At 39.4% G+C, this 23,647-nt stretch overlaps 1 protein-coding gene and 1 long non-coding RNA gene across 2 annotated transcripts; one reads left to right on the top strand and one right to left on the bottom strand.

The window, feature by feature from the left end:
• Positions 1 to 15,967: 15,967 nt before the first annotated feature.
• LOC102294032 lies at positions 15,968 to 18,549 on the bottom strand. The gene is made up of 3 exons (XR_315630.2): positions 17,033 to 18,549; positions 16,778 to 16,836; positions 15,968 to 16,669 (listed from the first exon to the last, which is right to left on the bottom strand). It is a non-coding gene; the product is annotated as an uncharacterized LOC102294032 (long non-coding RNA).
• Positions 18,550 to 18,626: 77 nt separating this feature from the next.
• On the top strand, positions 18,627 to 23,150 carry LOC102293736 (growth/differentiation factor 8). Its single transcript, XM_005919911.3, has 3 exons — positions 18,627 to 19,015; positions 19,863 to 20,230; positions 20,523 to 23,150. Exons 1-3 carry the CDS (start codon positions 18,676 to 18,678, stop codon positions 20,901 to 20,903), a joined length of 1,089 nt encoding a protein of 362 aa, XP_005919973.1. The 5' UTR covers positions 18,627 to 18,675; the 3' UTR covers positions 20,904 to 23,150.
• Positions 23,151 to 23,647: the final 497 nt, after the last annotated feature.

Below are 23,647 nucleotides of genomic sequence, written 5' to 3'. Positions count from 1 at the left end.
GAGGTTAGTCATTCATATACTGCTGCATGGGCTGGGCTGTAGTTACATCCTAAGGTTCTAAAAACTGAGCTTAAATAAATGATTAGTGGTAATAAAAGCTGAGGGAGGTCAACAGTGATCACTGACTGTTTTAGGAGCTTTTTGAGATCAAATAGAAGAAAATACAAAACATTAAACATGTTAACAACACAAAAGCCATATTAAACGCAGAATACTTTAGACCCGGAAGTAGGATTCGTTTCGTCATCACTGAACAACCGGATAGGAATAGTAGTGGTACAATAGTTATGTTAAGCTATATAGTTTATGTCTTCCATATTTCCAACTATATCCATAATCACATACTGTGTATGCTACCATTGTATATAGTGTATTATCTTACTTTTTTTCATTGATTGTACTTATTTGTATTTTTGTATTTCCTTCTGATATCTGTACCTGAGCTGAGGTGACGCAAAAATTTCCCCCGTTGTGGGATCAATAAAGTCTTATCTTATCTTATTGTATCTTATCATGTTGACAGAGAACAGAACAGAAGGCAGAAACATTCAAAGAAGAGCTTTGAATGTCCTTCAAGAAGCTTGAAGAACTATTCCTGAAGAAATGACAGATTTCGATAAATCAATCACCTGTTTCTCATTATCCTGCTAGGAACCTTCTAAAATAGGGGTGTGGAACTCCAGACCTGAAGGGCCAGGTCCTTAGACATGTCCTTGGTCCAACACAGCTGATTTAAATGGCTAAATTACCTCCTCAATATGTCTTGAAGTTCTCTGGAGGCCCGGTAATGAACTAATCATTTGATTCAGGTGTGTTGACCCAGGGTGATATCTAAAACCTGCAGGCTGGCCCACTGGACCTTGAGGCCTGGAGCTCCCCACCCTGTTCTAGAGGCTATCATGAAGTTGCTGAAAGCAGTGCATCATCCACCAACCAGTTTGACCAGTAGACAAACTGCAAAGGGTCCAACTGGTGGCCTGTAATGTCCTTCACATGGGCTAACACCAGGTGTTCAAGGGATTTCATGACCACAGACGTCAAGGCGACAGGCATACATGCCAACCCTCCTGATTTGTCGGGGAGAATCCCGAATTTCAGTACCCCTCCCGAAAATCTCCATTCTCCCAAATTTCTCCTGATTTTCCACCCGGACAACAAAAATGAAAAACCATATCCCAGAATTCATTCCAGCCATTTCCAGTTTCCAACAATGGCGGCAGCTACTTAGGTTTAATATTACTCTTATTACTCTTTCTGGGTTGCAAACTAAACTTTTAGCATATTTTCAGGCGAGAATGTGGGTGTGTAAACTTCAAATATCTGAGCCGGCAAGAACAGCGAACTCCCGGTACATCATTTTCAAACCCCCGCGGTCTTTCGCCACTCAGGTTAAACATGATATATGAGTCACTTAGATAACCTAAAAATGTTATTGTTTTTTTACTTTTTTTTTTTAGTGTTTTATTTGTTCCTGAGTAAATTGGTTTGGCTGAGATTAAAGTTATTAGATACGATTAGATTAAATAAAACTTTATTAATCCCTTGGGAGGGTTCCTCCGGGGGTTTTCACACAGCTGAATAAACATCAAACAGAAAACTGATTAAACAGAAGTGTGAGATGGTCGAGAATTTACACCAGTGTCTGGTTATATTTAGATAGCAAGGAGCAGATGGCAGAGTTTCACTCCACTGAGAGAGCTCGTGACGTAATTCTGAAGGCTAGACCGTCACAGTCGCTCACTTCCGGCCTACCCGGCTTTCGGAGGACCCGGCCCACTTATAGCACGAAGGCCGGGTCCTCAGGTGGATACAGCCTCTGAATTTGGACAGCCCCGGCTCGGGGACAGTAATAATGGTGACATTTAACTTACTTTAAATACATAATTTTAAATAAATAAATACTGTAAAATTCAAGTTTTTTTGTTTTGTATATGTGTATACCCCCCCCCCTTTATTAAATGTCTCCAAGTATGGCGTCAGGTCTATAATCATTCAGTCCTAGAATGGTGGGTTTCTTGGGGATGATGGTGGAGTGTTTGAAGCAGGAGGGAACTTCACACAGCTCCAGGGATCTTTTGAGGATGTGGGTAAAGCTGGGAGTTCCTGTTTTTTTAAGAGTTGGAAGTTTTCATGCATTTACTACAGAAGCATTTCTTTGGGAAAAAATGAAACTTAATGTTGAAATAGCCCTTTGTTTTCTTATAATAAGATATCTCGGGAAATAAATGTGTAATTAAATTTCTTTATATTGATAGAAAAGGGTGTTTCAGAGATCTGGCACACTTAAGATTAAAGTAGGCTGTATGTGGCCAACAATGTAAAATGAGTTTAACATTGCTGGTCTAATAGTGACACGTCTGTTAATTTCCACAGCTTACTTCCTCTTCTTCAGTAACCTTCTGCTTAAAAAAAAAAAAATCCTGATTTCATAATTTCTCAAACTGCTACTTGTGTTCTGTTTCTGATCTGATCTGTCAAAAGGGAACTCACAAACAGCTTCAAGGTCTGAAAATCAGCAGATGCAGTGAACACTGAACATCAGACTGCTGCTCTCTGGAGGTGATGGTCCACTTCTTCATCTCTATGGCAGGTTGTAGCCGAGTTGGCTTAGTTCAGCTCAACTCAGTTTTTAGGGTTTTCCATTAGGTGTTAGCGCCTCGTACTGGGTACTTCTTTAGTACTTAAATACTTTTTTAGGAGTTCCAAGCGAGCCTAGTCAAGCCAAAAACATGATGTCAACAGACTGCAATACACTGATTGGCCAGGAAGTGACATCACTGGAAGAGTCATGAGAGCAACTCCCATTTTTGAAACCAGCCAATGAGCCAACACACAAACCAATATTTTGGCCATTAACCATTGATTTAGGAGAAGGTATGCCATCACCTCAGTGTCCTCTTTTGTTGTGTTGCATTTACGTCGCACGCAACTGACATCACGGGACTTCCGGGTCATGTTGCTATAACCCAGCCACACTGAGGTGGTAAACTATTGTAATTTTTCTCTTTTGTCCTGTCTTCATTCTCACTCTCATCAAGTGCTTGCTCATAGAGCTAAATCTAATTGTTGGTGATTATTCTCTATACCATATAATCTTTACAATATAATTTAAAAGCACCTTGAGACAACTGCTGTTCGGATTTAGTGCTATATAAATAAAATTCAATTGAATTGAATAAATGGAAAACAAAACTGAGTTGAGTCGACTTGAGTGGAAAAGAGCTAGTGGAAAAAAGGCAATTGTTCCAGATAAGTGATCAACATGTAGAGCACCATCACCTGAAGAAAAACTGTTCCTTTACCTGTCTGCATTTAACAGAACATCACCTCATGAGAACATTATCGATACCAATGCTGTTATTGTAATCAGACTGATACTAGCGGGATAGGACCAATACTTTGTTAATATGCTATGAGTTCAGTATGTAGCCCACTAAACTGTTTTAAACACATAATTATTACTTGATATACACAAAATAATAATAATCCTCAAACATGCAGATTTCTAGCCTATAAGACAAACAACAATTACTGACCCAGAGTGGCTTAGAGACAGGCACATTTACAAACCACGTCTCCACACTGCTTTCCCTTTATAGGTTAAAACTATCGGTATTGGTATCTTAAAACCTGTATTCACTTGGCATCCGATTGATACCAAAAGTTTGCAGTATCGCACACCACCAACTGGTGGATGACGGGCTATGGGAATGTAAAACCATCACAAACCATGTCACAGCAGATAAATCAGAGGTTCAACGAAAACCACCTCCCCGGTAGCAGCATTTAGAATAAATAAAAATGAAAACTAATAAATAGCTAACTATAAATGTAAAAATACCAACTATACAATTGTACAAATATACAAGGTTTATATAGATGTGCAAAATTGCTCTGTAGTGTTGCACATGTCTTGGGCAAGTGCGCTTGTGCGTGTGTGTACATGTTTAGACAACTTTGTGAGGACAGAAAATTGGCATGCTACTATACTTCTGGGGACCAACAGACACTTATGGCAGTGTTTCCTAACCACTGTGCTGCATAGGTATGCTGTGGAAGATTATCTGGTTTCACCCGATTAGTACTCCAAGCAAATGTGAGTAACGGGAAGAACAATTAAATTCTCTTCCACTGGAGGGCAGTACAACATCTTGCTCCAATTAAATGGGTTGCCAAATGCCAGTAAAACAGAAGACGAAGAAGAAATTACATATAGTCATGCAACAACTGCGTAATAGCAATAGATAAATATTTGAAAAGAAAAAGTAGTCAGTCTCCAGATCCTGGAGAAAATTCCGACCCAGATGAATGCCCTAGCATGAGTAGCGGTCACAAGAAAGCCAAAATGGTATACAGCACATTCCAAATTAGTATGTAAATAATATTTAAGTGTCATAAAGATTAAATATGTTGTTTTTCAATTAAACTCATGGATGGCATTGTGTCTCAGGGCTCTTTGGATCACTGAAATCAATCTCGGACACCTGTAATAATTAGTTTGCCAGTCCACATTATAATAATACATTTTACATTTTATTTAAAAGCAACTTTCAGAACACCCAAGGACACTGTATAGCAAATAAAACAGGCATAAAAACATTAAAATTATCCACAATAATAAGAGTAGCAGATAGAAAGTTTAAGATCATGGATAAGTTATACGGAGTAGGCAATTTTAAACAGGTGGGTTTTGAGTTTGGACTTAAAAAGAGGGAATGAAGTGATGTTTCTGAGGTCAGGGGCTAAGGAGTTCCAAAGTCGAGGGGCAGAGCAACTAAAAGCCCTGCCCCCCATAGAAACAAGAGGAGAGGAAGGAACAAGAGAAAGGGAAGAGGATGATCTGAGGTACCGGGAGGGGATGGTGATCTGAACCAAGTCAGAAAAGTATGGTGGGGAGAGAGAATGCATAGCCTTAAATGTATGGAGGAGTATTTTAAAATGAATGCGAGATTTGACCGGGAGCCAATGAAGCTGCTTCAGAATAGGGGTGATGTGGTGGGCAGAGGGAGTCTTAGTGTTAATACAGGTGGCTGAGTTCTGGACATGATGAAGCTTATTGACGGATTTTTGTGTAAGGCCAAATAAGAGTTAATTACAGTAGTCGAGGCTATGAACGAGAATGGCATGAGGAGTGAGGAAGGGGTGGAGGCAATTGATGTTACGGAGATGGAAATACGCTGAGTGAGTGACATTATTAATGTGTGAATTTGAAGGATAGTGTACAGTCAAGAATGACACCCAAACATTTCACAGAGGGAGAGATAGAAACCGGCAGTTTATTGATAGTAACAGAAAACCAGGTAGTTCTGGATAGTGAGGATTTAGAGCCAACCAGGAGAAGTTCTGATTTGTTGCTGTTGAGTTTAAGAAAGTTGGAGGAAAACCATTGTTACGGCCCTGGCCGTCTAGAGTTTGTTTCTGTCTTGTCTTTAAGAATCTACAGGTCCTTCCTGATTGCAGAGCTGGCGGCAGCTGATTGGGCCCCTCATCATGTGGCTGTTCTTAAAAGATCCCTCACCAGCAGTTGTTGGCGGCAGCGACTGACAGCAGTAGCAGACCTGAACCTGGCTTCCAAACCTTGTGTTATTCGTGTGTCATTCCTGAGATTTACTGAGCTTACTAAGTTCGGCTAAACAGAGGGTAAGAGAGGGAGGAGTTGGGTTTGGTGGACAGGTAAAGCTGGGTGTCGTCGGCATAGCAGTGCACTGAATATTATATTTACGGAAAATGTGTCCTAGTGGAAAGAGGTAAATGATGAAAAGGAGGGACCCAAGAACAGATCCCTGGGGCACCCCAGTAGACAAAGGCTGAGAAGTGAAGGATGTTAGTTGAATGAACTGAGTGTGGTCAGACAGGTATGATTTGAACCAAGCTAGTGGAGTATGAGAGAGGCCGATAGAGGTTATTATTGGTTAGGTGTAAGTGAACTTCTGAAGCAACTATTTTTTTCAAGAATTTTTGAGAGAAATGGTATATTGGAGATAGGATGAAAGTTATTAAGGTTATTGAGTTCTAGACCTCTTTGTTTTTCAGAATTGGGGTAATTGCAGCAACTTTGAAGGAAGTAGGAACAGTTTAAGTGGTGAATGAAGAGTGGATAATTTCAGATATGAGAGGAAGAAGAGAGGGTAGACAGGCAGATGAGATCAGCGATATCAGTGACCAAGGGAAGTTGGAAGGCAGAGAGGCAATGTAATGGAGGTGGGATTACAGAGGAGGGGCTACAATGAACCATCGGCAGTGTTGGGACTAACGCGTTATTAAGTAACGCGTTACAGTAACTACGTTATTATTGTGGTAACGAGCACGGTAACTAGTTATTATGCCAAAATCAGGAACGCGTTAGTCGTTACTGGGATTTAGATAGGGTCGTTACTCGTTACTTCGTGTGGTGGCTATCGCGGAGCTTCCACAGATTCAGTAACATTAGCAAGTGGTGGAGGCCAGCAGGTGGGAAGGAAAAGGGACCCGAGCGGCCGCCGGTCCAAGTGTGAACTGAACTTCAGGTAAGAAGTTTATGACCTGCAGTCTCTCTGGGTCAGATATAACAAGTTTAGGTGGAGTTTATTTTCGTTATTGACTTTTTCTGTACTGCGTGCTAGCTAGCATGACGGAGCTATACAGCTGGGTGGGTGGTATGATAGTTAATGATGTTGAACTTATATGCACAGCGGCGGGTGGCGCTAATGTACCCGTGTAATTGTGAATGATCGAAGCTTCTTGAGTTTTGTGCACGATAAGTTCGTATATAGGAGCATCGTTCACTAACAACGCTAACCTTCCCTCTGTTTCTCCCGTGCTGCCGGGATGACTGCAGGCCATAGCACTTTTAGTGAAATATGTTCTGCAGGTTTCACCCTTAATTCGGACGCTGGAGAAAGGATACAGCTGGTGGTGTTCGACTTATTTCACCTATTCAGAACTCCGAAATAGAGCGCACAAAGCTGAGTTATTCTTGTCATTCATTGCTGGCTTGAATATCAGGCTTTCTCTTTCTTCTGTTTTCATCCTCGCGCCTCTGCTGCCATCGTCATTGCTGTGTTTAACGTCAGCTGTCAACCATGAAACTGAATCAAATGCTATCAGCTGATATCGGTTTTTTCTCTCTTGTTGGTTTATGCTTGTTCATTTGCGCCAGAAATTGAGGATACACATGCGCGGCTTATGTGGATAATTCGCGCTCGAAACAACAGCAGCACGTTTAAGCTTGATCAGCTGTTGTTAGAATTTATTTAATATTAATTTCTAGTATCAGCTGATGTTTGCTGGAGCCACAGCTGTAAAAGCTGCTGGTCATGATATGGTTTGGTTATCTGGTGAGAGGAAACATGAAGATGAAACCAGGAGATGTCCTTACTGGATCATCAGAGCTGAACAGGTGATGGAGAAACAGGTTTACCTTTAGGTGACATGAATGAGTTGAAGGGAAGTTATGAACTGTTTCTGAGAGACAAATAACACCAGGATCCTTTTTTAGGTAGCTCTGAAAAGCTGGTAACTATGTCGCTAGGCTGTGGATCTAAGCGACATAGGGTTGAATACGGTGGCGTGCCAGCGGACGTCAGGGCGATCTAGCATGGGAGAACAGGGGGGCACAGAAGTAAATTGGACTTTTCTGTGTCTTATTCTCAAGTCTTAAAATGTCTAGCTTTGTGTAGACCAACAAATAATTATCTGAATTCTTCTACAACAAATCGATTGATAGAAATTTGATTGCGTACTTTAATCATATTCTGCGCGATCAGGGCATGAGCCGGTAGACCCATCATTAGCTTTAGTCACTACGATGTCGTTTGACTTTCATCCCAAAACGCTTTATGATCTCTTTTATCCTATACCTGATTAGGGGCACTTCCGGTCGTTCGTAGTCAAGAATGTCGAGACATTTCTCCTGTCCAGGTCGCAGTCCTGTACAGCAGCTCATGCTGCAGTTCTGCTGGTGTTACCCTACAATATTCCTATTCGCATAGGGCGACGTTGCGAATTTTCAAGGGTCTCACCGAGTCACATCGAAGCACACAACAGAAGGCAGAATTTCTGAGTTCTGAGTACAATCGAAAGCACCACGACTGCAGTTTTTGTGTTGGATGTAAAAGGCGCACATGACTCTGTGACGTAGGCTAGAATCATGGCAGCAGTCAATGACGGTCCAGGCGTGGGATTTCTCTCGTGGAAATATGCACATTATCTTTTCCTTTCTATTGGTAGGTGGCACAGTGCACTTGTGGCAAGTAAGCAAGCTAGAAGACTGGCAAAGTTATGGAGCAACACATTAACAAGAGAATTCTGAGTAAAACCAAAGTTACTTTCCCTAGTAACTAGTTACTCTGAAAGTAACAAGTAACTGAAGTAACTGAGTTACTTTTGAGAGAAGTAACTAGTAATGTAACTAAGTTACTATTTTAAAGTAACTTACCCAACACTGACCATCGGGAACCAGGTCTTGGTGTATCTTATGAATTTTTTCAGTGAAGAATAGCATTAGAGAGTCGCAGAAGTTAGACGAGTGGAGATGAGCAGGTAGAAAATCTGGTGGTAGCTGTCAGATAAATATATCGGATTAAGAGAGCAGCTGCTAAAAGGGTCATTACAAAGCGGCAAACAGATATTTGAAGCTGCTGATGCCTCTGTGGCCCGCAAACGTCAAGGTATAGAATCCTCCAGAGACTTGCAGTCATGCATAAACCTTCTGTTCAGCCACCCTTAACCAATGCTCACAAGCAGACAAGCTGACAGTAGGCCCAGAACTACAGGGAAAATTATCAATATGCTTTATGTGACACTTTTGTTTGGTGGTGTGCCGTGTGACTTTTCTAATGTGAAATATGTGCCGTGGCTCCAAAAGGTTGAGAAACACTGACTAACGGGGACAAAATGCCCCCATGAGTTTGAAGGCATTTTGAGGGTCAAAATGTTTTGGTGTCGAGGGTTAGGGTTAGGCCTTCATTTTTGATGGTTAGGGTAAGTAGCTAGGGAAAGCATTATGATTGAACTAAGATATAAACTTTGTTAAGTAGGATAACTGAAATTTGTGAAATAAAAGACAACACCTCTCTCTTTACCTGTTGCCTTACTGACGCAAGAAAAAAAAGAAATGCAGCCAAACCAGCCAGTGCCCATAAACCTCAGAGCATCTGTTGGACACTCACAGAAAGTACAGTTGGTGTCTGCCCTTCACATCAAGTAAGTACACTCATTTATCTTCTTTCATTATGAGTTTGATATTTAAGGGAAAGTACTGGAAGTTTTGCAGAACTAGAGATTCAAGCTAAACTTGTCTTGCAGAAGGAGCAAGAGACTTCGTTTTAATTAGACTAACATTCAGCACCTGCTGGAAGTAGTTTTGAACACAGCAGTGAGCTAAATGCAGCCGTTTGTCATAATTCATCCTCAGGTTTATACTTTTTCTTTGACTGCTAAACTTAAAATAAATACAACATGAACGATCATATGATTGAAACAACAAAATCTCTCTTTGGTTACTACAAAGATCGACACTGTTCAGAAATAACATGCTGCAAAACCCATAATTACACAGCTATTCAGCCAAACTGGTTTAACTGAGAAGTGAACGGGCCCCCGCCCTGCTTTCTTTCATTCAGCACCATAATAAGTGGGTCATCCGTCACAAACCCTGACACTGACAAGCATGTTCAGCAGCAATACAGGTAAGACACGCAGCTTATCTCCTATTTCCTCATCCTGTGCAGTTGGGCACAAATTAAAAGCCTCACCTTTCCAGGTGAATGCAGTAAACGTTTAAAAAGATCAAATCTGCTGGCTTGTTTTGTGCAAAAAAACAAACTATGTTGACATAGTTGAATTTTTAATTTTTAAAACTTATTTTCTGATGTTCGCACAGACAACCACCCCTCAGGATACAACCTGGGCCCACAGGCGGGCGACCAGGGGTCTCGCGGGGACCAGAAGCCTAAAGGAGACCATGGAAAAGAGGGGCGCCACGGTGGAGATGGTCGCCATGGAGGGGATGATCGCCATGGAGATGATCACCATAGAGATGAGCCCCGTGGAGGTGACTACCGTAAAGATGACAACCGTGGAGGTGATCGCCACGGCAATGATCATGATGGCAGTCAGAGGAGACGCAGCCCCGATCACCAGAGGGACCGTGAACATGACAGCGACCACAGCTCTCGTCGGCATCGCCGCGGGAGCGGCAGTGGCAGTAGCAGTGATGGCGAGGGTGGTCATGGAAAACATGGGCACAAACAAAGGCATCGTCATGGGAGCGGAAGCCCTGGCCGTGGTCATGGTCACGGTCGTGGTCGTGGTCGCGGGCGTGGGCATGGCCATGGGCCTCCAAACTAATGCAGTGAATCCAGGTGAGACACAAGTACAACAGGAACCTGAACCAGTGATTTGTGGATGAATTAGTCGTACTACTGCTGAATGACATACAGTAAATTATCATAATTCCTCTTGCTGAAAATGATCTTTGTAAAGTCGTTTTATTTGACAGATAATTACATAAAAAGCCACCAACAGTCAAAACCTGGTCCACCTACAATCGCCTCAACATCTGTCTTTTAAAGCAGCTTTGCTCCTAATTTTAAACCTCAGCAAAATCCAAATGTATGAGCTAAATTATTATGAAGCGTGAAACTATCCGTAGACACTGTAAACATGTTTATTTCTGCTGTAAAGTTGGACATTTTAACATGGGAGTGTATGGGGATTGACTCATGTTTGAAGCCAGCTTCAAGTAGCCATTAGAGGAACTGAAGCTTTGGTGCTTTAGCATTGGATTAAATTTTTAAGTCCAAGTGTTTCCTGCTTGTTTATTTCATTCAGTTTAGGGTGCACAGGGCAAAATACCTTCTAGAAGCAATTCTGAAATTCATTTTAAAGGATTATCTAAACTAACGTTAATTTAACCAAGTCTTAAAACCTTTTTTCTCCCCAAAAGTTACACTTCTACCACAATCTTCCCCCAACATATTTCCATTCAGGATTCCTTTCGATGCCACGTCCCTTTTATGATTGTCTGGCGCTGCTCAGTATGAAGATAATGTCATATTTCTGTGAGCCAATCAGCATTTAGCACCATTTGGCCCTGAGGCCAACTGGCGGGTTGTTTAACTGTCAATAAAACCTGGGCTAACACGTTTTTTGGGAGCTAAACCTTCAACAAATAACTGCAAAACGTGCTCTTAAAACTTTGATCTTAAGCTTCATGACACAGGATGAAAAGGATGATCTGAAGCTTTAGTGTGAAAAAAAACCTTAACGAGAGATGTTGGCACTTTTTAAAAATGATGTCTCCTTCCATTGAAAAAGTCTGACAAAGAAAGCTCGCTCACATGCTCACCAGCTAGTTAATTCATTTTAATGGGAAATAGAGATGTTTGAGAAGCTTCTGGTGAATCCTGTTAAAAGTTGTCGTCTTGCTCAAATCACTTAATCTCTGCTGTCTTTTTTTGTGTCTCTCAGGCAGCAGAGCCAGCCACCAGCAGAGGCCCCTCCTTTTGAAGAGCGTTAAGTGAAAGCACGTTGCTCTGTCCTGACACTGAGCTCACTGCTACAGTAGTTTCAGCATTTTATTTTTTCACTGAAGACGTTTTGTTTTTTCTTAATCCCGCAGCCTTTGAAATCCAGCCAAACAAGCTGAGTGGACGGCTCCATAGTTTAGGCAATAGTTTAGGTGATCTTCACATTTGGGTGAAATAAAAATGATCAAACTGAAATGGCTCTCATGTTTGCTTTTTTAATGGCTTCTCAACGTTTTTTTTAAAGTGCAACATTCTAGCCAGGATCTTTGCAACTTTCTTATAATAGTAAAGTTTACTGAACAACTTTGTACAAAAAGAGAAAAACAAGAGAGAGCCGTGCTCAGTATTTTCATGAATCTATGGTGGATCTTTTCAGGTTTACAGACATGAATGTTGCTTCTCTAACTGTGCAGCCAGACAGCAGTTCATGCTTTTTTGGAATATACTTATATCTACGATAAAATTAACCTGGATTACTTCATATATGCCAAAGGTCTGCAAAAGTTTGCAAATTCAAGTCAAAACAGTAAATCAGTCAAAAAAAATAATGTTTAAAAACATAGATTACCTTAATAGCTTAATAAAATGCAATATTATAAAACAAAGACTAAAAAAAAACTAAAAGAAAAAAAATATAAAAATGAAATTAAACAAACAAGCAAAATATTAATTTACACTGAGAGAAAATAAAAAAAAATCAATACAATAATAATGATGATGATGATGATGATGATGATGATAATAATAATAATAATAATAATAATAATAATATATTAAAATAAAGTTAGAAATAAAATAATTTAGTATAATAAATTAATACATTTACATTAAGTAAAAAAAATAGAATAAAAATTATGCTGTATAGACTACAATAAAATATAAAACAAGTCATAAATAGAATAACGAATAACTACTACAATTTTTTTTAAAGTTGCTGGATTTTTTTTTTTATTGAATAAAATGTACAATAGTCAATCAATGAGCTCTAGTGACCTTAATCCAAAACAAAATAAAATTTAAATAAAATAAAAAACTAAAAAGCTTTAAAAGCCACATGGAAGAAAATGACAAGACCCAGTTGATACTCTGGGGTAAGTAAAGAACAACAAAGAAAAACCTGTGAAGCAAACTCAAAATTTTTTAAAAAGCATCTTTTCATGAATGTGCTCCAGAGTTCATATTTCCCTGGATGAGGTCTCTCAGGCACAAACGATCAGGTCTGTCACTCCACCTCTGGGTGGAGCTGCAGGGTCAGTTAAGGTTGCCGTGTGGATTTGGTTTGGCTCCGCCCACCAAACTGACGCAGGTGAGGTGGCAGAGCGTGACAAAGTAAACAGAGATAATCACGTGTGGAAATGAGAGTGTAACTATTTGTACTCTTATTTGTACAACTCAAACATTAAACTAAACATATTAAATACTTTAAAACATCCTCCTTTAAATCCACGCTCTAAGTGCAGACGTGTTTCTCTCTGTGTATGTTCACAGCCCAGGCTGCTGATATGAAACATGAAGTCAACGTGTGCTCAGCTCTCACTGGGCTTTCATGTCCACAGAAACTCTAAGAAGGTCGAGCTGGTGAACGCTCATATTTGTAGGTCAAAGGTCAACAATTTCAGTTCTTATGAAAGAAAACAAGAAAGAGGCGGATTTCTCAACTTTTAAAACTTTGATGCTTTACTGACTGTGTGCTCGCTAACATGCAGATACAGACTGCACATGTAGCTCTGATAGCTCTTTTATACATTACAGCTAACAACACACTCCTGATCCTGGCCTCGAAGTCATCATTAATACCAGCCTCTGGAGCTGTCCCAGCACACTGTGACCTCAGCCTTTATTTACAGGGTCCAGATAATTCAAATCCAGTCTGCTCAACTACTGCTCATTTCTAAAGTTTTAAAGCAAAATATAAAGAACTGGAGGGTTGCTCAGGACTTGTGCACAGCACTGAATATGAGATTCAGGAGAATCGATAAAAGGGTTTCTCTAAATACGGGCATGTTTGACAGTAGCAAGCTGGTTGATAACACGGTGGTAAATACGCTCCTGTCACAACTTTTTCAGTGTTTTTTCTTCTTGCTAGCATGAAATTATTCAAGAATAAAAATGTGTATTCAGTGATTTACGGTTTTGTTTACAAATCTTAGTAGATTTCTTGTACCGAGGTAGGATTTTGATGTACTTTTTTTAGTTTTAGTTTCTTGTCATGTTCCTTCTGGTGCTATTCAATTATATACTGAAGGCAAACATTAGCACACATTACAGCACTGTGCTGCACCTACTTTAAAGCTTTTAACAAATATTTGAAGATTTTCATTTGACATTTTAGAAAACCAAACATTAAAGTGTTTTATTATACATTAGAGCAGTAAATTATAAAGTCATTTATAATGAATGAATAAAATGTGCTGTTCTACTTCACTCTTATTATATTTTGATGGTTATGTGCTGTTTCTGCAATATTATGATATTTGCCTCTCAATGTAGGTTTACTAAATTAAAAAGAAATAATATTTTAATGTTCTTGGAGGCTCTTTAATGGAAATGATATTTTTAACACTATTATTGTTGTTGTTATCTGTGAATATTTAAAGTGTTTTACAAAATGTTTTTCTTTTTAATTATTAATTATTAAGATGTCAAATTACAGTTATTTAAATGCATTCCCGAACAGAAAAATATAATAGTATTAAAATGTGAATTTGGTTTAACAAGTTTTAAGTTTTAAACAATATAATTTGAGAGATTTTTAAAAAAAACAATTGTGTTTCCTGTTTTTATAACAGGCGGTTTTATAAATTACTTAAGTGGTGTTAGTAAATTTAAGTTTTCAGTGTATTCATGCACCGCAGAGCCTGAAATCATGCCTATTGTTAGTTCAATTTTAAAATCCTGTATTTATTTCCTGTTGAATCCTCTGATTTCACATGACCTGCTTTTGGTTCCTGCCCTGTGCCACCGTGTTTCTGAGTCTTGACATCGAAGCTGCTGTTTGTTGTCAAAACACATGTAAGAGATATGACAGGAGCCAGGATAAAGATGTCTCGAGGTGAGTTTAGTGTCAAAGTACAAACACTTAGTTCACCTGATGTTGAAATAAGGTAAAATAAGGTGTAATTAAAAATGAAAGAAAGAAAAAATAGTTCTGCTGTTATCCCACAAATTGAATTCTACAAAATTTAAAAGAAAAAAAAGGAAAACAGAAAATTTATGACCAAATAAACAGCATAAAAACATTTCCAGATCCGTTACTCAAGATGAGTTGAGCAATGAATAATATGTCTTTATTGTACTGAGAAACAACATTAATTATGTCACATTCACTTTATATATATATTTTTAAGTCTGTTTACCTTTTATCACCACCTTGAGCACCATAAATGTAGTAAAGAAAGTGCACAGGTAATGTGTTGATAAATGCATTTATTTCTTTTCTTTTGCCTTTTATGATGACGCTCTGCCTTGTTCGTGCATATTTTTTCTTTTAAACCCGGGATGGCTCTAATGAGAATGCATGAAGTAAAATGTCCCTGGAACTAGGGCTGCCACAAACGATTATTTTGATAGTCGACTAGTCACCGATTATTTATGCGATTAGTCGACTAATCAGATCATCATCCACTGGAACTAAAACTACAGCTTATTGCACCAGCAGCATCTGCTCTTATATAACTATCAGTAGCTTACAGCTTTAAGCTTTTAAGGTGCTAACTAAAAATAAAGACAAGATGATAGTTTATTCAATTTTAATGAAATTTGCAGATTGTTTCGGTGAAGTTTAATAAACTCCTTGCTATCTAAAATATAACAGGACACCGGAGTATATTCTCCAGCATCTCACACTTCTGATAATCAGCTGTCTGCTTGACGTTTATTCAGCTGTGTAAAAACTATAACTTTAATCTCAGCCAAACCGATTTACTCAGGAACAAATAAAATACTAAAAAAAAAAAAAAGCCAAACAATAACATTTTTAATTTATCTAAGTGACTCATATATATTTAACCTGAGTCACGAAAGACGGCGGTGGGTTTGAAAACAATTTGCCGGGAGTCCGGTGTTCTCACGGCGCTAGTGACCTAGCCCCCGGCTAGCTATCGAGCTAGTGGGTAACAGACGTCTCCGAAAACGTCGGAGCGCTTTTAAAAATATGTGGTGTCCTGATAAACTGAGCAGATATTTGAGGTTTACACAGCTACATTCTCGCCTGAAAATATGTTAAACGTTTATTTTGTGACCCAGAAAGAATAATAAGAGTAATATTAAAACTAACTAGCTACCGCCATTGTTGGAAACTAAGCTGGGCTGCGCTATGAATTCTGGGACACAGCTGCTTCTTCTTCTTCGGGGTTTAACGGCAGCTGGCATCCTTGTACATGCAGTGCTGCCATCTTCTGTTTCAGTCCGTTATTACACTCTTAAATCCTACTACTTATTCCTGCGTCTTTTGCGATCTTACAAAGCTTCAAACGACACGTCGACTATTAAATCAGTCGTCGACGATTTTGATAGTCGACGTAATCGTGACTAGTCGACAAATCGTGGCAGCCCTACCTGGAACTAGATTTTAGTGGTCATAATCTAATTGTCCTTTATACTCTTTAAACTCTAACTTTAAAGGTTTCAGAAGTGGTGCTTTTGTTTTGCAGTACAAAGTTTTGTGGACACATGTTGTAATGTCTTAAAATAATCCACACCTCAGATTTTTGCTGTGGACAGAAACTAAGATCTGAACTTCACCTGTTTCATGCAGCCTGGGTGGATGTTCAGGCAGATTTCAAGTAAAGAAATGTTTTGGTTCATTAACATAATCGGCGTCACTGTCAATGAAAGGCAGCTCGTCGTATCGGATCGCTGCCTCCCAGCAGAGATGCAGAGCCTGAGCGACAATGTCCTCCGACATCCTCTGAGCAAAGTCCAGCAGAGCTCTGCTGACTGGAGGGGGATCCTGGAAGCTGCCGTCAGCTGAGCCTGCAACACCTTCAGAGTCGCTTGCATGCTTCAGAAACCCCTCAGCCTCATCGGTGATGGCCTCATCCGGTTTGTCAGAACTGGCTCCAAACCAGCATCTTGACCTGTTACATCCCATTTCACAGAGACGCTGATGGAGCTGTTGAATCTTCAGCAGCACGAGTTTCTACTGGTGACCTTCATGTCTGCAGAAACAGTCAGCAGAACAAAGACATGTTGGTTTTAAACACTTCCAGGAGATGTTTGACCCAACAAGAGCTGTTCTCTATCTTTCTGGAGAAAGATATCATCACCTTCCGACCTCTCTTTATCCGACAACAGCAACACCAGAGACACCGGGCTCTACGAAACACTGGAGAAAACAAGCCTTTTTAAAAGGTGAGAAATTTCATACACAGTCACATATAAAGTTTCTGTCAGACTTTGGACTAAATAAGGCATTTTAAGGCATTATAAATACACACATGGGTGGCAAATCAAAATAAGAGCCTTCTACAACACACAGTGATATTACAAAAAGTGAAAATTTAATTTTTTTTTCAAGTTACCCTCTGTCCTGTGCTGCAGTTCCTCTCCAACCTCCAGAGCTGCTGATAACCAGGCTGCTGAACCAGTTTCCACCTGCTGCTGGTTTGTGGGAGGAGCGAATCGCTGGACACCACCCAAAACAAACTGTTTACCCCCTGAAAGCCCTTAAAGTGCACCTATTCTGCTCATTACCAGTGCCATGCTTTTATTTTTGGACTCATAGTAGCTTTGCATGAGTCAGCTGGTGAATGAATTCAGAATAATCCTTCTTTATCTTACACTGGGCCTTGGTTCAGCTCCTCGGGCCATCCTCTGTCTGAAACAAGCTGTTTCAGCTCCTCGCCCTTTAAACCAACTTTCTTAGCAGAGTGTGTGAGCAGCAGATGGAGCTTCTGTGCCTGAGATGACCATATTAGGAATAACTATGACATCATACAGGCCAGAGAGTAGAAAAAACAGTATGAAACTGAGCATTTAGATTTGGATCTGTCACTGCCAGCTTTGGTGAATTGGTGTGTTTCATCCTAAATCATGACTTTTTAACACCTTAAAGGGACTGTTATTTTCTGGGTGGCTGATGCTGCCACTGCCACTGCATCAATGGCAATGACGTTACAGGACACTTGGCTTCGATGCAGATGCAGGAGTTACCTGACAAAACAGGATTAGGATGTGAGTGCACCGGCTCTGGCTCTGTGTGAAACCTTCTGTTTGTGTGGGGCAGCCAATCAGAAGAAAGTCAGCTGCAGGCCAAAAACACAAAGAGAAACTAATGGGGCAGACCCTGCAGGCTTAAAGGGAGAGGAGCTACAAAGCTGGTTTCACACAGAGGATGAACTGAGGGGCAACACTGGGGCCCAATGCAAGAAAAAGAAGGATTATTTTGAACTGTGATTCATGCAAAGCTACTCTAGGAGAGTCCAAGAATAGAAACGTGTAGCTAGAAATGAGCAGGATAGATTCTCTTTAAAATAAAAACAACAACATAGTGTTATATCATTCCGTATGTGTCATCTATTAAACAACAAGCGCAAACTAAACTGTAGATTTAGCTTTCCAGTTAACACTTACAGCTGAGAGTGATTTTTAAGTCTCAGCAAACAGGAAGCAACAACTTCGAGTAAAATGTAAATATGGATCATGAGCAGGTGATGGTGCCTTCAGAGTCCTGCAGAGTGGGAGTTTGTGCAGCTCAGAATGTAGACACAGAGTCAGCGGCGCCATCTGGTGGCAAAACAAAACAAAATACAAACAATAGGTCTTGGAGAGGAAAATGCAATGCGCACCTGTCAATTCACTTTTTAAAACTCCCTCTGTGTTGATGTTACCAAAAGAAAAGAAAGAAAAAGCTTATTCTAAGAGATCCAGCTAGCTGACTTAGCTGTGTGCATGACTGAAACGTTTAGAGATGTTTATATCTCTGTGTTTAGGCTATGTCACACTGTAGTGTGGCATTGCTTCATTTGTCCCGCTTTGCATTTTTAAACCTTGTTATAAACACACTTCAATCAAACGTATTTGATTATTTCACATCTGAAAAGTTGTCCTACCTCTTTAAATGTGACTTCTAAAAAAAAAAAAAAAAAAAAGCAGCCAATCATAAAGTCCTGGGGGGACAGGCTCACATCAGACGGCGTCACTGCGCTCACTTCTTCTCTCCAGCATGCTCCTCTCGCTCTGCCTGAGCGTTTCCGTTATCTTCTTTTCCTCTTCGGGTTTTGCCATGGAGATGAACCAGACCTCCAAGTTGCTGGGGGAGAGCGGAGAGCAGTGTTCAGCCTGCGACTTCCGGGAGCACAGCAAGCAGATGAGGCTCCACAGCATCAAGTCGCAAATCCTCAGCATCCTGCGGCTGGAGCAGGCGCCCAACATCAGCCGCGATATGATCCGCCAGCTGATCCCCAAAGCGCCTCCTCTGACACAGCTGCTGGACCAGTATGATCCGCGGGTGGAGGACGAAGACCACGCAACCACGGAGACCATCATCACAATGGCAACAACGCGTAACTAAACAAACCACTGAGGGGTTTATACCTAAAATAAATAAATAAATACATGAATAAATAAATAAATAGTTTTGCACTTTTTTTGTGCGTAAATCCTGTGCGTAAAGAGATTCGCAGTAAAATAGGATACTGCTGAGGCGCAAACGACCAAACAGACCTGAGCTACGACTTTAAGGCCGTAAATGTTTATATGATATGATGTTTATATTTATATTAGCCATAAAATCTTAATGGCAGGTGACCAACAATTATCTTTAACGAGGATTTGTATTTGGTATTACTGGTGTTGAGCGTTTGAGGGAGCCTCCCAGCCTTCACATGCTCAATTGGGGTGGTTAGCAACAGATTTCTGTCGTTTTAATCTGGAGAATTTTAATCTTAGATTAACTAGTTGATGAATTTAGAAGTTATGGTGATGCAAAATACCATTATTGAAGGACAAATGAAACATTTAAGGAGTTATCATACTAATACCACTCATATCTTAAATCACCATTAAATTCTAGCTACAGAATTTCTCCAAATCTGTTCATTTAGTTTTCCAAAAAGGAGACAAAACAGACAATTGACTGACAGCATTAACTGGAATAACATCGTTCAAATGATCAGGGGCACCTCCAGAATTTTTTCATAGGGGTGGCCACATGGGGGGCCACTAAAAATACTGTAGTGGCACAGCAAAAACAGAATTTCCAGTTTTAATAAATATTTTTTAATAATTATAATAATATCCTTTCGTGAATGTCTGCATGCATGACAACCAAAAGTTTATGTGAAAATGTTTCTAATGCAACAGCATAACATTTTTTTTTTTTTTTGTTTTTATATGACTCACTTCTTCCAGACAATCCAATCGCCCAGGACGAATTGTCCTGTTGTCTGTTCAGCCTCAGTCCAAAGATTCAGCCCAAAAACATCCTGAGCGCTCAGCTGTGGGTTCACCTGCGGCCTGCTGACGTGGTTACCACCGTCTTCCTGCAGGTCTCCCGCCTCAAACCTGGCAAGGAGGGAAACAGCACCCGCGTCCGGGTTCGCTCCCTGAAAATTGACACTGACGCTGGTGCTGGCTCCTGGCAGAGCATCGACATCAAGTCTCTGCTGCAGGCTTGGCTGCGTCAACCAGAAACCAACTATGGCATAGAAATCAACGCCTACGACTCCAAAGGAGAAGATCTGGCCGTTACTTCAGCAGAGCCTGGAGAGGAAGGACTGGTGAGTCTATTTCCTCTATGACTCTATAAGTATTGGTTTGCAGTAGCAGTTATTTTTATGCATTACACTTAAGCAATGGTTAATTATTGGCTAAATTTCAAGTAAGCTCAGTACCTATAATAATTTTTATAATGAAACAAAATTATTACTTAATAAAGTGAGGCACCAAAAACTATGTGGTCAGGTTTAGACACTATAAACTACAAGGTTACGTTTAGGCACTATAAACTATAAACCTTCCAGGCTGTCTTATGCATTACTGTTTAATTTTCCATTTACAACTCCTTCCTAGCAACCCTTCATCGAGGTCAAGATCCTCGACAACCTCAAGAGATCCCGTCGTGACTCGGGCCTCAACTGTGATGAAGAGTCTGTGGAGACACGCTGCTGTAGATACCCACTCACCGTTGACTTTGAGGAGTTTGGGTGGGACTGGATTATTGCGCCCAAACGCTACCGAGCAAACTACTGCTCAGGGGAGTGTGAGTTCCTGCACCTGCAGCAGTACCCACATGCACACCTGGTGAACAAGGCTAACCCACGGGGTACAGCTGGGCCCTGCTGCACACCCACCAAGATGTCACCCATTAACATGCTCTATTTCAACCGCAAGGAGCAGATCATCTATGGAAAGATCCACTCCATGGTGGTTGACCACTGTGGCTGCTCTTGAGGATATCAGGCATCCGTGAGGATGAAACGTCTAACAGAAATGATGCAAAGATTTCAAATATTGCACTTTTATTTTTTCAGTTTGATTTAGTAGTTTAAGAAAAGCAGCCAATAAACAGGTTCCAAAGATGCTAAAAAACATCCAAAACAATGAAATAAGTCATTTCAGTTATTCAGTTTTGGTCTTTGTGTTCTAATCCAAACAAAAATTGACCAAACAGGATGCAAACACACATCAAAAACAAACCAACAGCGAGCCCAGAAATGCTCAAAAGCCACACAAATTTATTCATATAATGATTGCTTACTTTTTATATATGTAACTGCTGTGCTATAAACCCGTAAAAACAATTTAACACAGCATTTAAGCATTTTAAGCATTTAACACACTCAGTAGATACAGAGTAAGAAGCTCATTCATTTTATGTCCGAATGTAAAATGAAGCAATGCAACCAAATTTTAAAAAAAAATGTATTTCAACAGAAAGACAATTTCAAATGTGCAAAAAGAGCATTTAGACAAAAATCTAAATATACTAAATGCTAAATATATCTAATATCTCATATATATATAAAACGCATTTAGGCAGGATTCAAAACGTAAAAGTTAGTAAAAGTATAGTATTACAAGTAACTCTTTTAGCACAGTTTTTGGTCTCCTCTGGGAAAATGTCTGTATTTTTAGCTGCTAAATGCTGCACTATGTTCTCTAACTGTGTGTGTGTGTGTCTGCTGTTAGCTTTGTAGAGCTTTTTTAAAACTGCTCCATGAGGAGTGCTAATCAAATAGTGAATTTTAAACCATAACAGTTTTTACACAACCTTTACAAATAGTCATTGACTATATTGTTATACAAGACTTATTGAATATAAGCTATTGTTTTTAGTATAATCTTTAAGGCTTTTGAGATAATCACTGTTAATATATTCACTTTTTCAGAAAATAACAGAAGATGCAGTCTTACACACACATATATCTTTTTTTCATATATCTTTTTTTATTGGTGTGTTTACCCACTTTCAGGCCTTTTCGCACATTAAAGTGTGAGGCAATGTTTGAACATGAATATCTCAAAATATTAACAATAAAAGCCTAAAATATTTGCTGGTATTTCTTACCATCAGAACAATTCAGGTAAATTGGGACAGAGTTATTAAAAAACGTCTGAGTATCGGCTGGCTAAAATGAAAAAAATGCCCCATATTTGAATGCATGCTATTAAAAAACTTTACATTGCAAAAGAAAACTAGTGACACTTTTTGAATGATATATAGTTATATTTTACAATAATGAAAAGTAAAATGTAAAATATTCTTTAACATTAAAATGTTAGTCACAAAAATGGGAAAAAAAATCTTGTTTTTAAAAATTAGAATACCATCTGGAAGCTCCAGAATTTTTATGTTTTCAAATTTTGATCTGGACTAGCTGCTGATATTTTTTTGTTTTTAGGGTACAACGTGTCATATTTGCTGTATTCAACAGGGAATTTCAATGAAAAAAAAAGTAAATATCTAAAATTAAGTAATTGCCATATAAAGATGAAATTTCACAGCAGTCACTTCATATGTCCAAACGTTGGGCCATTAGTTTATTATGCAATTTGAAGATGATCAAAATTAGTCATTTTTTAATGAATCTGTCCCAAATTAAAGATCCTGATTCATTTTCATGGTAAATGTGAAGCTGAAATTTAACAGCAATCACAAACTCAAAGTCAAACTTTGGACCATAAAAGTTTTATTTAAAAGATGGTTGAGCAGATGAAGGACCCCTGTGTAACTCCCTGATGAAGGCATCTTTGCTGAAATTAGTTTTGTAGGTTAAAACTAATTTCATCATGTTTAATTGTTATTTACAGAGTGCTTCGCAGAGCTTGGATTTGTAAGTAGTTTAACTGTCTGAAGCCACAGAGTTTGGCTCTTCGATTACTTACATACTAACTGCATTAATTCAAACTTGGCCATGTTTTATATGAACATTCACCATTGAAATGGGATAAATATAGCAGGAAATAAGAAAAAGCAGAATAGGCCACCTTTGAAGAAAAACATGGCTTATCCAGCTGTTGCTTTTCAGTTACAGTATTGTGCACGATCAGAAATCTGTATTATTATTAATGTTACTTTCGTATCTCCAGTGTTTGTTAAATGTTCTGTATGCATATAAAAATGCATTTTTAACTTAATCAGCACTTTGTACTTTGGTGGACTCACTATGGGGGTCTAAATACAGTAATATCAGATAATCATATGTGCAAATGTCTGGAATTTTCTGCCATCCTAACTCAACTTTCACACAAAAAACGACTTTCAGACTGAGTAGATGGACCCCTGCTGCTTCCTGTCCTATTTTATGAAATCGTGTCCTGATATGAGCCTTGACCAAAGCAAACCCTGCAGGGCATCTTCCATGTGCGCCTTTATTTTGAAAAACATGAACTGAATGACTCTGATCTGGCACTTTGTCCCTCTCCCTGTTCCACCACTCATTTTAGAGGAAAAGAGTCGCTCTTTTTTCCCCTTTTCTTTTTCTTTTTTTTTGAGGACGTTGTTGCAGGTGTTATTCAGTGTTGGAATTTTATTTTGCTGTTGTATTTTTGTCGTGGTGGATTGTGTGCAGAGACTTTGTCACGTGTTAACTGGAGGCAGGAGAAAAAGCTATTGTGGGGTAATTTGAAGTGAAGATTTGTCATAAATGAATTTAGTCTCTTTATTCTGAGTCTAAACGTTGAATGTAACCACT

Source organism: Haplochromis burtoni, unplaced genomic scaffold (assembly GCF_018398535.1).
Source record: "Haplochromis burtoni strain Fernald_Lab_line unplaced genomic scaffold, NCSU_Asbu1 Contig_39, whole genome shotgun sequence".
Taxonomy (NCBI): Eukaryota; Metazoa; Chordata; class Actinopteri; order Cichliformes; family Cichlidae; genus Haplochromis; species Haplochromis burtoni.
Note: the sequence above shows the minus strand (reverse complement) of the source record. Positions and strands in the feature narration are given on the sequence as shown.